Source organism: Phyllostomus hastatus, unplaced genomic scaffold, assembly GCF_019186645.2.
Source record: "Phyllostomus hastatus isolate PE091 unplaced genomic scaffold, TTU_PhHast_1.1 phas_scaffold_345, whole genome shotgun sequence".
Lineage (NCBI taxonomy): Eukaryota > Metazoa > Chordata > Mammalia > Chiroptera > Phyllostomidae > Phyllostomus > Phyllostomus hastatus.
This window is the reverse complement of record NW_025334024.1, coordinates 6,776,109-6,791,463: the sequence shown is the minus strand read 5'-3', so window position 1 is coordinate 6,791,463 and position 15,355 is coordinate 6,776,109. Positions and strand designations below refer to the sequence as shown.

Genomic DNA, 15,355 nt, shown 5'->3' with positions numbered 1-15,355 from the left:
AGTCATCTATATGCTTAGAAGTTTATAAAGTGAGTCAGAAACAAAAATCTCATTGGGAAAAGGGAAGCTCAATCATTTGTTTCTTACAACAAACTTTTGCGGCTGGCACTAATTGTATCCTGCCAGACGGATGGGGAAAGTGAGTCTGAGAGCATTTAAGTGGCTTTCGGCAGGTAGTAAGAGGCGGTCAGACACCAGCTCAGCTTAGAAGCATCAACAGCCAATTCCTGGTGATTATGAGGAATATAGTAAATGTATGTAAAACACGTGTATGCAGTAGGCGCTCCATAAATGCTACTATATGTGGAAGTTTTCGTCTTTGCAAAACTTGCAAATGACTTCGCCTCCACTCTCCTTGCCTCGGTTTCTTCTGCTGGAGTCTTAGGCCAGGCACGCCGCGCGGGGGTGCTCGGAGATGCGGGCGGGGCAGGGCTAGCCTCGGGGTGGGTGGGGCCGGCCCGGGCGCGGGGGGGCGGCACCCGAGGAGTCACGTGGCGCGGCTGCAGCAGAAGCAGAAGTAGGAGCGCCGGCGTCGGAGGGCTTGCGCGTCAGGGAGTGCCCGGAGCCCGGACGGCGGGCGATTGCGCGCGGGACCCCGGAGCCGGGACCTGCGGCTGGGGCACGGCCAGGTGGGTGGCCCGGCCTGATAGGAGCGAAAGTGGGTGCTGGGGGTCTGAGCCCGGGGGAGCTGGCGCCCGGTGGGCTGCGTCCAGAGGGAACCTGCGCCCGGGCTCAGCGGGCCGGGGTGGGGAGCAGCGGCTGGGTCCTCTCCCGATGTGCCCGGGGTTCGCCACTTGGGGTCGGTGTCTTGGGGTAGCCCAGGCTTTGTATGGGGACCCAGAGGAAGCGGAGTGGCTTGCGGTCCGAGGGGGTCGGAGCCAGTGCTGGATTTGACGTTCAAGGCTCTGTGTTTTTGGCCACCTCTGTGCCTAGGGCTCGCCCACTGCGCGCGGCCGCCCCGGCACTTCCCCGTATTGTACAGGTGGTTGAGGATGGGTGGGTGGCGGCGCGATACCACGAAGGCGCAGCCTTTCCCGAAGGCAAGAGAACCAGGATAGTGTTCGGGCCCCGCAGTTGTGTGCGTGATTATGCGTGCACTTCTGTGCGTTTTCCTGGTTCTGTTTTGAAATCCCAAAGAGGTCATTTCCCTCCTTAGCGGATGAATTCGAGAAAAAGATGTGTCCCGTTTGGGCTGGGGTTGGCTCCTGGGTTCCCGCGGAGGCTGGGGAGGGACTCTTGGCACCCTAATCTTGAATGAAGAATGTGGTGGGGTGAGGGGCCTGACGTAGCTCAAGGGAAACAGGTGGCCTTCTCTATCAACTTAATTTGAATTTCAATTTCAGCTGTGTGAGCCCGGGCTTGTTGAAGAACCTCTCTGAGCGTCAGTTTCTTCCCCTGAACACTGGGATACACTCCAGGGCTGTGTTGAGAGTTGGGGCTTATCTATGGAAAGGGTATCTGGCTTGTTACCCTCTGGTTAAGGTCCCTGCATGGGGGCTGGGGCCATCAACCTTACCCACAGTTCTTCAGGGAGGGTTTACTAATTTAGGGCTAGTCCCAGCCCCAGGCACTTACCCTGTTAAAAAGGTGTGCTCGCCACGTGTGTATTGGTTCAGACACCACTGCAGGCTTCATTGATGCTGAACTTGCCTAACGATGCTGTTATCCCCTCGACTGCCCACCCTCTGCACCACTTGACCTGGGACAGTGGGGACCCCCCCCCACCCCCGTACATACTCTTTGCTGGGTGGAAATGGGAAAAGTCAGTGGGAAATGGCCAGTAAGAAAACTTGAAAATAGTTCTTCTTTTAGAAAACAGTAAAAATACAAAAAGGAAAAACGTATCCACCATGTCACCACTGCAGTTAATAAATAATCAAGTCGTTCTTTCTCCCTTCTTCCACTCCTGCCCCCAGAGTAACCCCTCTCCCTGGATTTATAAGCAGACAGTCTTCTAAAAATTTATACTCAACTGGTTTGCAACTCTTTTTCATCTCTCTCACGGTCTTTCCAGATCCAATCGCTTATAACCCGTCCTCGCTCTTTCCAATAGCTGGGGTACATTCTTTCATGTGCATGTTTCATTATTCATTTGCAGAACTCTTCCCTAGTCACCTCTCTCCCCCAACTGATGGGCAGTTGAGTTGTTTCCTGGGTTGTTCATTCTTTCTCTTATTCTGTTACACGGGATGCCCCTGTGAACATCTTTGTGCGTGTTTCTTTCTGCACTTAAGTGATTATTGGATCAAAGCATATGCATGTTTTACTAGATGCTCGCAGGTTGCCCTAAAAAAAAAAAGTGGAGCCGATGCGCACCCCTCCCTGCAGTGGCTGATGCCTGTTTCGTGCCTGTCCTGCACGAAAACACATCCCGATGCGGCAGGGCGGGTGTGAGCGCAGCCACGACAGCTCCGAAGCTGCAGAAGGGTGGCTCACCTCTCAGGGATGCGACTCTGCTGACTTTTAATGAAGAATTATTTCGTGGGATTTTGTGTGATGTCCTGTACTGGTCTAATGTGTGCGGGAAGCTACGAAGAGAAGAAAACTCCCCTGCTGCCCGGTGCTGGGTCCTCGAGTTCTAGAAGTTTGTTTCAAAGAGAAGGGCATGAGAAGTAGCAATGGTGAAACCTCATACTGAACCTCAGCCACGTTTACATTTATATCATAAGTTATTTTACAAAGTTACCCAGGGAAGGTGAGGAACAGGAACAAAAAAGGGATTTCAAGGCTATTCTTTCCTTTTCCTTCTTTCCTTCCTTCCTTCATTTTTCAGAAGCAAAATGGAAATTGCCTCTGATGGCTGGAGCCCTCCCCTGGGTTGCTGAACATCCCACGGTGGAAGCCTGGGTCAGGAGCAGGCTGGATTTTGGTGGTTGTTTCCAACGATCTTGTGGCCATGAGGATGTCTTTCCAGTTCTTGGCCAGAGGGAGTGGGAGATACCTGATGTTTATGGTCGAGCCAATCCTCGCGGCAGGGCTTCTAAGCAGGAATTTATCAGAATCCAGGGACAGTCAAGTTCAAGACTCCCAGAGCCAGAGTTGGGAGCCCAGTGCCTCCCTGCTGGCACGTTTAATCAAAGGTGGAGGTGTTGTGACAGGGCGTGTGTTTCCTCTTTCTGCCCTCCTGCACATTGACCTTGAGCCCTGGGAGTGGGGAACTCCAGGGTCGGCCTGACAGGGAGCCACAGAGCTGGCACCAGGTTCAAAGTTCTGCCACTTTGCAGCCGTGTGGCCTTGGACAGGTCCTTTAACCTCTCTCTAGAGAGGGACAGGGGCTGCCAGATTAGTTACTATCTGGCCACATCCTTCCACGGGATTCTGAATTTCAGGAGGCAGGTGCCGAAAGAGCAGGGGGGTGGGATCCAGACCAGGGTTCCAGTCGTGGTGCCACCACTTGTCCGCACGACCTTGGTGACATCATTTCATCCCTTTGGACCTGTTTCCTGTATTTCTCCTTGAGGTCAGTGAGATGCACCAGGTATAGCGCAGATGCTGGCACCCGGGGAGGGCCAACAAGCAGTGACTGGGTGAGGCTGGCCGAGGGCACCTTGTTCCCGCCTTGACCTGGGGCAGGAGGTGGAGAGGCAGGAGGTTCACCTTCTTAGTCTGGGAGCAGGGCCTCTGCTTCATTAAGCCCATTCCTCTGCCTCGAACACGGTTCCCTCCTGCTTCATTCTTTTTTTTTTTTTTTAAAGTTTGGATTCAGATGCCCTCTCCCCCCAGAGGCTTTCTTTGAGCCCTCTAAACTCCCGGCCTCCCCCCAGACTAAACTAGGGGGACCCTTCCCGCTGCTGCCTTGGCACACCCTCCCCAGCGTCCCTGCTGCTGTGTGGATCTCTCTGCGTTAGAGTCCTCATGCTGACTGATAGGTATGGATGGACAGAGACAGGTGTAGTTCATGGTCTTACTGGGTTGGCCAAAAAGTCCATTACAGTTTTTTCTGTATGATGGCTCTAGTTGTGCTAGGTTGTATTTAATTCAATTTGAAACAGTTTTGTTAGATTGACTTATGACAGCTCTCATATCAGTGCGCATTTAGAAAAACATCAAAACTGGTGAATTTTGTACAGCCACTTTAATATTGAAGATGGAAGAAGATATGCAACATTTTCAGCATATTATGCTCTATTATTCTGAGAAAGGTAAAAATGCAGCTGAAACATAAAAAAAAAGATTTGTGCAGTGTATGGAGAAGGTGCTGTGACTGATCAAATGTGTCAAAAGTGGTTTGCGAAGTTTGTTGGTACTATTGACCTTTTGGCCAAATAATTCTTTGCCCTGGGGCTGTCTTGTGCATTGGAAGATGTTTAGCAGCACCCCTGGCCTCTGCCTGCTAGAAGCCAATAGCAGGAGATAGCCGGCATACTCAAAATATCCAAATCAATGAATTTATTAGTGAACAAGAAAAGCGTGTCTTTTATGGAAAAAACATAATGGACTTTTTGGCCAACCCAGTATTTGTCTCTGGCTCCCAGCACACCTGCAGTGGTGTCTTTGGCTGTGGGAGGGAGGGGCGAGCTTAGGCCTGGGTCTCTCTCCATTCCCCCTCATTTACCTGCTCATCCCCAGCCCAGGGCCTGGTGTAGAGCTGACACTCGATGAAGGTGTTGACTGCCTGGCTGATTAATATCTGAGGCCTTGCTAAATTCTGGGGGCTGTGTACACATTGTAACTCAGTCCTTCCAGCACTCTTTCGGGTGGTGTTGTTATCCCCATTTTATAGGTGAGGGAGTTGAGGCCCCAAGTTTGAGCATCTTGGCTGGAGGCTCTGGGGGAGCCAGAGCCAGCGTGGAGGCCCAGAAGCCCGGCTGACCACAGGCCTCTCTGCAGAGTGACAACTGTGGGCTTCTAAAGGGGTTTGGAGACGGGGGACAATAAGGAAGGTACACGGAACAACGGGTAACAGTACGTTTAGCAATAACTAAATCCCAGGAGCACTGACTTTGCGTCATTGTTTTAAGGACCTAAGATACAAATTGGGTTTAATTCTCATAAGAACCTTTGGTTCTTGTGATCAATTTTCCCCTTTACAAGTGTGGAACTGAGGCCCAGGGGGCTTAAGGGACTTGGTGTAGGGCAGGGGTGTCAACCTCATTTTCACAGGGGCCACATCAGCCTCACGGTTGCCTTCAAAGGGCCGAATGTAATTTTAGGACTGTATACATGTAACTGCTCCTTAACAGTTCAGTGAGAGCTTAGCGCTGCCGCTGGGTAGAAACAAGGTGCCGGGCGGGATGAAACAAGGTGGAGGGCCACATCCGGCCTGCAGGCCTTGTGTTTGCCCCTGTGGTGAAGGGCCTGCAGCTAACCAGCCTGCACTTCAGGTCCCCTTCGAGTGGCAGGTAGTGTGTCTTTAGACATTTGGGAGGCAGAATTAGGTTGGAGGGTGCAGAGCGAGGGCTCAGGGAGTGACTGCAGGGGTTGAACAGAGGAGTGACGTGATTTCACTTGTGCTCTAAAAGCACCTTCCGGCTACTGGTCTGTGAGCTGTCCGTGGGAGGCAGGCTGAAGCAGGGAGGCCAGTGAGAGGGTGCTTCGAATGCTCCAAGTACGGGCTCCTAGGAGGAACCCATGAAGGGGCGAGAGGGCTGGGTCCTGGATTTGCCGCTGGCTGGTGTGTGGTTGTGAGAGAGGCCAGACAAGGCCGCTCTTAGATTCGGGTCCCCAGCATGTCTCTGATAGACATCAGTTGTGTGTGGGGACAAGGGGCAATCAAGGTCACCTGCTGGATGCCGAGCAGCATGCCAGGTGCTTTGCTGGTGACATCTCATTCTAAGCTTTCTAACTGTCCGACACCCCCGTTTTAGAAAGGGTGACACCGAGGCTTGCAGAGGCCACACTGCCCACCCGGGGACGCACAGGCAGCAGAAACCTACCTGGGATTTCAGCCTGAGGCTGCTGGGCCCTGAGGTTTTCTGTCCCTTTGGCCCCATGTCCATGCAGAGGTCTCCATGGACACATTCTGGAGTATTTTTTAAAAAATTGTTATCCTCTGGTCCCAGTGTCATTAAGGAAGTAAAGGGATGGTTATGTATTTCTGGGCAGGGTAGAAGGGGATGCTGGTGTTGCGGGTGGGGGCTGGGAGCAGGTGTGGGCTGCTTTGGCTATTCAAATATTCTGCAGCATAAAAGCATGTGGGGAGGGAGGAGCTCGCAGCCAGGTTGGGGTGATTTGCGTATTCAAAGCCTGGATAACGGTTGGGTCATTGAGGTCAGGAGTCTTTTCCCACACCTCCACTTCTGTTTAAACCTCTGTGTGGGCTCTGAGTGGTCAGCAGTTTGCTGCCACTAGAACCTTCTCCTAAAACTCACTCTGCTGGTCGTGAGACGGGATTTTGGCTCTTGAAGTCTAAGCCCTGTTAACTAAATCCCCCTTAGTCAACTAAAACCAATTCATTCCTTTCTTCTGTCCTCCCAGCCTCCTTGTTCCCTCGCTCCTCCTCCTCCCTGGAGAGGCCGACCATGACCACCATGGTCAATGTGGACGGCCTTCCGGAGTATGAGAAGAGTCAGATCAAGAGAGCCCTGGAGCTGGGCACAGTGATGACCGTGTTCAGCTTCCGCAAGTCCACCCCGGAGCGCAGGACCGTCCAGGTGATCATGGAGACGCGGCAGGTGGCCTGGAGTAAGACGGCCGACAAGATCGAAGGTTTCTGTGAGTACCTGCTGGGCGGGGGCGGAGTAGCCTGTCGTCCGAGTCCGGACCGTGCATCTCCTCACCTTCCTACCTTGACTTGTCACTGCAGTTGTTGGTTCAGTTCCTTCTTCTCCTCTAAAAATGGAAGCATGGCCACTTTGTCTGGGTCTCTGATGGGGTTTGGAGCAGGTGGGGGAAGCTCAGTCAGTTCCTTCAAAGTGACAGAGGCCCGTGTGGGCCGACTTGGAACCGACACTCAGACAGCTCGCCTGGGCTGGTCGGGGTGCACGCAGGCTGGCCGCAGCCGGGCGTTTGATTCCTGCTGATGGTCAAGCCGCCTGCCCTCGTAAGGGCGGACAGGCCAGAGTTTGCGGACGCTCCCAGCTCAGTGGCCAGGTAAATGCCCGTTTCACTTTCCTGCACACGGCAGAGTGAGAGGCCTTTACCTTAGCTCGTGTGGACAGTGCACGTCCTGTAGCTTTCGGATGCAGTGCGGGCCCTTCCCCACCCGCCGGAGGTTGGGCGAGTGGCTCACTTCCTAAAGTCTCTAAGACTGGTTTTTAATGAAGTGAGGAGACTCAAGCAATTTTCAGTTGTAGGGACTTGCTTTAATTTGCATTTTTATTGACTGCTTTTTAATTGAAAAACTAAAATGTACACTTGGGGGAAAACCAAAAAAATTCATAAATGTCTCTCTCAGCTCTCACCCTGCACTCCACAGGCAAGCTCATTATCAAGTTTTTTTTTGTCTTCTGGAATTACTCCGTGCTTGTTTAATGTGTGTGTCGTGTTTTTTTTTTTTTACACAGATGGGTACCTCCTACATACACTTCTGCACCTTGATTCTTCTTTAAATTTAGTGATTATTTTGGAGGTGGTTTGTTACCAGCACGTTGCTCTGCCTCCTTCCACGGCCACACGGGGTTCTGCTGCAGTGCAGTAGTTTAGCCCCTAGAGAGGGACATTCGAACTGTTTTTTGCTATTAGCGGCAGCAACTATACTTACGTTCTTCTTCCTCTTCTCCTCCTCTTCCTTCTGTATAATTCACACACCATGCAATGCAGCCATTTACAAGGAACAGTTGAGTGGTTTTTAGTATAGTCACAGATCTGAGCCCTCCCCGCCCCCCCACCCCCCAACCACAGTCCCTTTTAGAACATCGTCATCACCTCACAAAGAAACCCTGGACCCTTTGCCATCCCCCTCGGTTCCCCATCCTCCTCCTCTGCCTGAGCAGCTGCTCATCTGCTCTCTGCCTCTCTGGATTTCCCTGCTCTGGACCTTTCCTTTAAGTAGAGTCATGGCCTTTGCACCTGGCTTCTTCTAGTCGACACACTGTTTTCAAGGTTCGTCCATGCGGCGGCATGTGTCAGTGCCTCCTCCCTTTTCATGGCCGAGTAATAGTCCACTGCACGGATGTCCCACCGTTTCTTTACCCATCCAGTCACTGATGGACGCTTGGGTGAATGCCACTTTCGGGCGATTAGGAACAGTGCTGCTGTGAACATCAGTGTACTGGTGTTTGTGTGGATGTGAGTTTGTTGCTTGTGGGCCTGTGCCCAGGAGTGTAACTGCTGGGTCACGTGGCAGCTCCATGTTCGAGCGTTCTGGGACCTGCCAGGCTGTTTTCCAAGGGGCTGCACTGTTTTGCATCCCCACCAGCAGTTCGTGAGGGTTGTCCACGTATCTACACATATGGGTACATCCAAAGGACAGCTTCCTATAAGTGTGGTTTCTGAGTTAAGGGGCACTTTAACTTTGGCAGCTTGACAACACTCCAGAAAAGCCCATGAGGTGTGAGAGTGCCTGTTCCCCACACCTTTGTCTACACGATGACGTTCTGGATGTGGCCACTCACAGGTAGACTCAGGTAGCTTGGCGTAATTCTTTATTTGATTTCTCTTATCGTGAGTGAGGTCACATAGCTTTCCAAAAGGTTGCTCCTGGCTTCGAGACAAGGAGGCCTCAGGTGGCCCAGGGCCAGGAGCCCTGCTTTGAAAACGCGTGGAGGCAGCCAACTTTCCTCCCAGTTTTGTTTGCTTTGGCCACACTCAACCTCCCAGCTGACTCAGACCTGTTGCAGCTGGGACGGGGTGGGGCCTGCAGGGGCGCTGACCGTAAATACAGGTGTGCTGCGTGAGAGTGGACTGGTCCTTTCTCTTCTGAGCTGCTGGCCCCAAGCCTAGCTGACTGTAGGGAACACCTGAGGGGCTATTACAAGTACAGGCTGCTGGAACCTTCTCCTGAAGCTCATTCTGAGGGGCACCAGACAGGATTTTGGCTTCTGAGATCCATGCTCTGTAGTTCTCCCACCTCAATTAATAAAAGCAATTCTTCCTTCTCCCTGGAGTGGCCCAGGATGACTGTCATTCACTAGGTTGGTCGGGACTGAGAACTGTGGTTAATAGGCGTCCCAGTGATCCTGGTAATCAGCCAGGTTTGAGATGCTCTGTTCTGCAGCCTCCCTCCCGTTCACTCACCCATCCTTCCCTCCCCCACCCTTCTACCCTTCCATCCTCGAGTGCCTGCTCTGCCAGGCACTGTTCCAGGTACTGGAGTCACAGCAGCAGTTAAGTTAGATTCACACCCTCGTGGAGCCTGCATCATGGCATTAAGTACAGAAGTGCGGGGCTTGATTTCCAGCACCACTTGATGAGCTGTGCTGTGTGACCGTGGGCAAGTTGCATCGTTTTCTAAGATTTAATTCTCTGATCTGTAGAACGGGGATACTGTTGCTGTCCACTCTGCAGAGCTGTAGTTGGGAGTGAACAAAGGAGGGAGCACGTCAGAGGGGTTCAGCACAGCATGTAGCGCGGGACAGGCATTCAACCCGCGGGCACTGCTGCTGTTACTTTCGCCAACGAGTGGCACCCTGCTTTCCAGGGTGACGGCGTCTTGCTTAGGTGTTTGGACTTTGGTGAACAGTGGGGATCCACAGTAGGGGGTCCAGAGAGGGATGGTGTGAGTGCATTTGCGTTTTCGAGCGTGTGCTGGCCGTCCTGTGTGAGACGGCTGTGTTGGTGGTGGTTGTCAAGAGACAGAAAAAGCCAGTTCAGGGGTAAAGAGCTTAGAAGCGGTGCTTCACTGACCACTTTGAGAGGACAGGCCTCCGGGCCCTGGGCAGGGACTTTTAGGGCCATGTTCTCAGCCTCCCATTGTCAGTGTGATGTCCTTAGGGGAACCCCCAGCTGTTGAGTTCCCTCGAGGCTCTTAGTAGCAAGAACTGAAGGTTACTCTGAGGTCTGCAAGGAGCAGGCGAGCATGCGGGAGCACGCGTGTGGCTCTGGAGTACTTGGTAAGTGGCACGTGACTTCCGGCAGGTACCATGTCCTCCGTGGGGGCCTGGATGTAGGTGGGCACATACACAGATGCCACTCTCTGGAGCGGTGAGTGTTTCTCATCCAGGTGATCCTCCCCTGCCCTGTCCAGGGACATTTGACAATGCCTGTAGACATTTTTACTTGTGGTCACTGGGGGGAGGCCGCTCCTGGCATCTAGTGAGTAGGTCAGAGCCAGGGATGCTGCTAACCATCTTATGCTGCCCAGAGGCCCCACCCATCACAGGTAATTGATTTTCGGTACAAAATATCAGTGGTGCCAAAGTTGAGAAACCCTGGTCCAGAGTCACGTGTTGACTTTGTTTAGAGCTGTAAAACATCATCAGGCACGTCAGGGCTTCTCTTTGGACCCTGTTGTGACGGAGCTGTTTCGTGTGTTCAGCCCATATTTACTGTCATCTGGGGAGCTAGACTCCGCTGAGGGGCGGGGGTGGAGTCCCTGCCCTGGACGGGAAGCAGAGTCGGCAACCAGCCATCGTGGGATTGCGTGCTCCTGACCACAGGGAGGGTCTGGACTGGGTGCCACCTGAGGGGGAGGCTCTGTCCGTGTGGGCGTGGTGGAGGTGGTGGGAAGTGGGAGAGGCCTCCCCACGGAGCAGCTGCTCGCATGGAGGGCAGAGGGAGAGGCTGGCCAGGTGGCCAGCAGGACGGCCATCCCGAAGTGGGGTCAGTGGCCGCCACTGAACACAAGTGAGGAGATATGTGGGCCAGAGATTTGGGCTGGGTAACTCTTTTGTTCTTTGTGGCCTGGACAGCAGTGATTTGGGGGTATAGGGCTGGTATCTCCCCCGGGCTGGAAGGTTCCAGAATCCTCGCTCCACGTCTGGTGCTGTGGTGGTGATGCTGGAGGACCGGGCCCAGCTGGAACTGCTGACTGAGCCCTGCTGCCTGGCTGTCCCAGGGAAGCTGGACGTGCGACGTGGCTCCTGGTGCCCCGAGGGTGCCTTTCCAGGAGTCTGGGCAGAAGCTGCAGGACGTAGCGTCAGAAGTCCCAGAGAGTCACATGCACCAGCTCAGGTCACCAAGGCCAGCTCAGGTTCAAGATCGGGGAACTTCTTCGTGGGGAGGGAGTGGCTGGTGCGTGTGCACATCCTGGGTGGGAAGAAACTGATAGTGACCACCTTGGAGCTAAGCAACCATGAGCACACCTGGACTCTGGATCCTGACTTTGGGTTCAAATCCCTGCTCTACCATTTCCTATGTGTGTGATCCGAGATAGTCCGTGCCTCAGTTTCCCTGTCAAGTGAGGTAATAATAGTTCCTAACTTATTGGGTGAGAATTAAATGGATTTTATTTCACGCACTTTTGTATATATGGGAAATATCGTACAATTGGAACAGAATATAGTCAGAGGTTTCTTCCCACCCTGGCTCCCTGAGTCTGTGATTCTGGCAGGGAGCACGGGCAGCGCAGCCGGTGGTTCTTCCTTCCTCCCGGGACCAACTGCGCAGCCTCTGCATACAAAGCCACCTGCTCTGGCTCTTTCTGGTTTGAACCTTCGGGGCTCTCCTGCGTCTCAGCCATTCATGGGGCAGCCACCTCGGTGCTACCTGTTTGTGGAGTCTCGGCTGTGTGGCAATAAGCCATGTTTAGGGCTTGGATGGTGTCCATCTGGACTGAATAGGCTTTCAGCCTGATGTTTTCACATACATTTCTCCATCTGCTTATTTTGGGTAAGCTGTGGCTGCCCATGCATGAGGAATGCTCAAAAACTGAGCAGCTCTGTTTGGTATTAGGTTCTTGGCTTGCCCAATAATAGTAACAACAACAACAACAACAACAACAATAGCAGCTACCTCTAATGGATCTTCACAGTGACCCTGCAAGGCAGGACTCATCCCCACTTTATTTCTGAGGAAACAGCCCCGGGGAGACTAGGTGACATGCCCAAGGCCACACAGCCAGGAAGGGGCAGAACTGCAGTTCACTCCGCCTCTCTCTGCCTTTGGAGTCTCCGATGGTCTTCCTGCTCTGTGTTGCTTTCTCCTCCTACGTAGTCTCAGAGATGTTTCAGTTCTGTGTGTGATAGAGGAGCACCCTGCTGGGGGCCCGAGAACCACAGCTCCGTTCAGACTGTGTCACAGCAGGAGGGAAGTGCGGCCATTGCCACGGGCAGAGGACACACTCTGCTGGGTGCTAGCAATACCACGAGGAAGGGGACCCTGGGGGGCCTTGGTTAGCGGGAGACAGACCTCCAGGCACACCACGAATGCAGTAGCAAGGACAAGTGCGAGCAGAGCGGGGGCAGTGAGGTGGGGCTGTGCTGCCTCCAGTGGGTTCTGAAATCCATCCTTGGGCCTCTTACCCATTAAAAATAAATGAGGATTTTTTTGGAAAGTTGCTATTTTATCAAAGTGTTTTCCAAATAGTAAAAAGTAGATTTTTCTCACAGGCATCTCCTGTCAGAGGAGAAGTCCACTCTGTGGAAGCGGCCCCCGACCTCCTCCGGTCATGCACCTGTTGGAAGTAAGATGCAGTCCCGGCGGCTGCACACTGGCTGATTTCTCGGTTACAGGTGTGCAGTTACGGCTGCAGCCAGCAGCACAGACGCCGGAGCCTGAGTGCTGGGCTCCAATGCCAGCCCTGCATTTCATGGGCGTATGACCTTAGACCACTCTCGGTACCTCCCTGGGCTTCCATTTCCACATCTGTGGAATGAGACTAATAAAAGAACCTGTCTCCCTGGGCTCTGGGGAGGATTAAATGAAGTAATATATGTGATGTGCTCTCAATAGGGCCAGGCACACAGGAGATAGGTGCTCCATTATTTGTTGCTCTTGTCATCCTTACCATCATCGTCACCGTCGTCATCACCATTATCAAACAAGGGGAAATGGGGTCATGCAATAGAAGAAGGAGGTCAATATTTAGGACTTGCATTTATACAGTGATTTTTCTTGCCTCACGCAGTGGGTCAGCCAGCTCCCCTTCTGGGGTACATCCACGTTGGAGCTGCTGCTGTGAAAATAGAACTGTTTTTATTGCTGACACTGAGACAGACTTGCTTGTATGCTGGACGTTTGAGGAATTGGTTTCTATGGTTACACAAGGGTTGTCTTCTGTCCTGGGTGATGATCACTTGACGTTCTTAGGATTTGTTCTTTCGTTGATTTAGCACACACTCGAAGAGGACTTGGTGTGCGTCAGGTATTGTGGGTGTCCCTAGGGATAAAGTGAACAGGACAGTGGAGATCCCAAGAGGACTTGACAGTTTCACAGGAAAGACAGAAAACGTTAAATAACTACTTCAGTCATTTTGGATGGTGATGGATGCCAGGGAGGAAAGAAACAGGGCCCGGTGACAAAGAGGAACCTGTGGGGAATGCTGTTTTACCAGGGCAGGCATCAGAGAAACCTCTCTGTGAAGGTGACACTGGGTTGAGACTTGAAGGGTGAGGAGGAGGAAGCCACAGGAGGCTCTGGGGAGAGAGTGTTCCAGGCGGAGGGCATGTCTGTAAGCTTCTGGATTCGTCAGGGTGGGCTAACTGCAGGGACACTCGACTTCTTGATATGATACAACTTCATCACTCAAGTCATGATGCAGTGGGATTGGGGGGGGTGGGGCTCTGCCATCTGGTAGTGTCACCATCCCTCGACGCATCTGAGGCCATCTCCAGGATCGTCTGTCCAGCGAGCATGTGGGGGAAGAGGAAGTGTAGAAGATGGCTTAGGAGGAATTTATGACCCGGTCCTGGAAGGTAGAAGCTTCCCACCTTCCGGTGAGCAGAACCTGGCCTGTGACTAGCTGCAAAGGATGCTGGGAAATATGGGAAATGGGTTTGGTGGGACCTCCCAGGCTCCTCCACAGCCCTACTTTTGGAAGGTGCAGAGGTGGCTGTAGGAGGCCCACTGATGCTAAAGAATAGAATGATGGTAAATTTGGGAGGTCTTGTACGAATCGGGGGAAGTGATTAGCCTTCCCACTGGGCCTCGTGGGAAGGGAATATGGCGATACTGAGGTCTTGCCTGTTTGTAAGTGATAAGAGCCACAGGTGGTGATGCTGTCCATAGACCAGCCTTGTCTGCCCTCTTAGGTTTCCTTGCTGCCATGGCTTGACCCTTCCCAGCAAAGGCTCTCTCCACCTTGACTTTCTGTGTGGCCCCATCAGTGAAGGCTTTGTTTTTCCAGTCTCCCAAGGAATGACTCCCGAGAGAGGCCTCTGATTGGCCAGATCCTTTGAGCCAATGCAGGGGAGTTGGCTATTTTGAGGCCAGTGTCCTCTCTGGTCAGCTTGAGTATGGGGGATTTGGGTTAGACGGTGTCTTCTGTTGGAGAACAGTCTCGCTTCTTCAGGGTTTGTGCGCAGGGGTGGGTCCCTATAATGGGTTGAATTGTACTGTACCCTCTTCCCTAAACTCATATATCAAAGTCCTAACCCCTAGCTTCTCAGGATGACCTTATTTGGAAATTGAGTTGTTGCAGATGTAATTAGTTAAGATAAGGTCATGCTGGCATAGGGTGAACCCCTATTCCAATCTGATTGGTGCCCTCATAAGAACACACACACACACAGACACATACACAGAGGGAGGGAAGGCCATGCGATGATGGATGCAGAGGTTGGAGCAATGCACCTGCAAAGACTGCCAGCTGTTACCAGAAGTTAGGAAGAGGCCTGGAACAGACCCTCCCAGCCCTCAGAAAGAACCAGCGCCCCCGGCACCCAGAGCTTGGACTTCCAGCCACCAGACTGTGAGACAACGGGTTTCTGTTGTTGAAGTTACTCCATTTGTGGTACATTGTCACAGCAGCCCTAGCAAAGTGGAGCAGTGGGGTGAGCACAGCAATTGATGCATCTATTTGGCCACAGATATCATGAATGAGTTGGAGTTTGTTAGAAAGGAGTTAAAGTGTATTCCAAGTGCCATCGTATTTCCTGGCTGCATTGGATTTGGCTTGGGCCATGAGGGCATGAGGGAGAGTGACATGGACTGGCTAAATGTGGGAACTAGAGCCAGCCTGCTTGGGTTCAAATCCCAACTTGGGCTTATTAGCGGTGTGATCCTGGACAAGAGACTTATCTCTCCGTACCTCTGTTTCCTTAGCTGTAAAATGTGAAGAATGATGGTATCCACCTCGTAGGTTCGTTAGGAGGATCAGATGAGTTCCTGTAGTCAAATCATTTAGAGAGGGGCCTGGGAAATAGTAGGTAAGGTTTGTTCTTATTATGCCTCATGCTTCTCTCCTGTATCCTCTTGGAATCTCTCCTTCAAGCAACCAGGCCTCCCCTTTGGAGAATCCCATGCATGTCCAGTTAGTTGTAGCTGGTCCCATTTGTGCTCCCTCAGCCGCAGGGTGTGGACATGGGTCTCTTTCAGTCTGGCTTTGGGGAATGAGATGTCCCAGCCTGGAACTCCATCTGGCTGTCGGCGGGGAGA

General features: G+C 52.6%; 1 protein-coding gene across 1 annotated transcript in view; it reads left to right on the top strand.

The window, feature by feature from the left end:
• Nucleotides 1-503: 503 nt before the first annotated feature.
• PLCG2 (phospholipase C gamma 2) overlaps nt 504-15,355 on the top strand; it is a 147,942-nt gene continuing 133,090 nt past the window's right edge. Inside the window, exons 1-2 of the mRNA XM_045818416.1 lie at nt 504-629; nt 6,418-6,654. Of these exons, the coding sequence (XP_045674372.1) occupies nt 6,462-6,654 (193 nt within the window). The 5' untranslated portion in view covers nt 504-629; nt 6,418-6,461. The remainder of the gene's footprint in view (nt 630-6,417; nt 6,655-15,355) is intronic.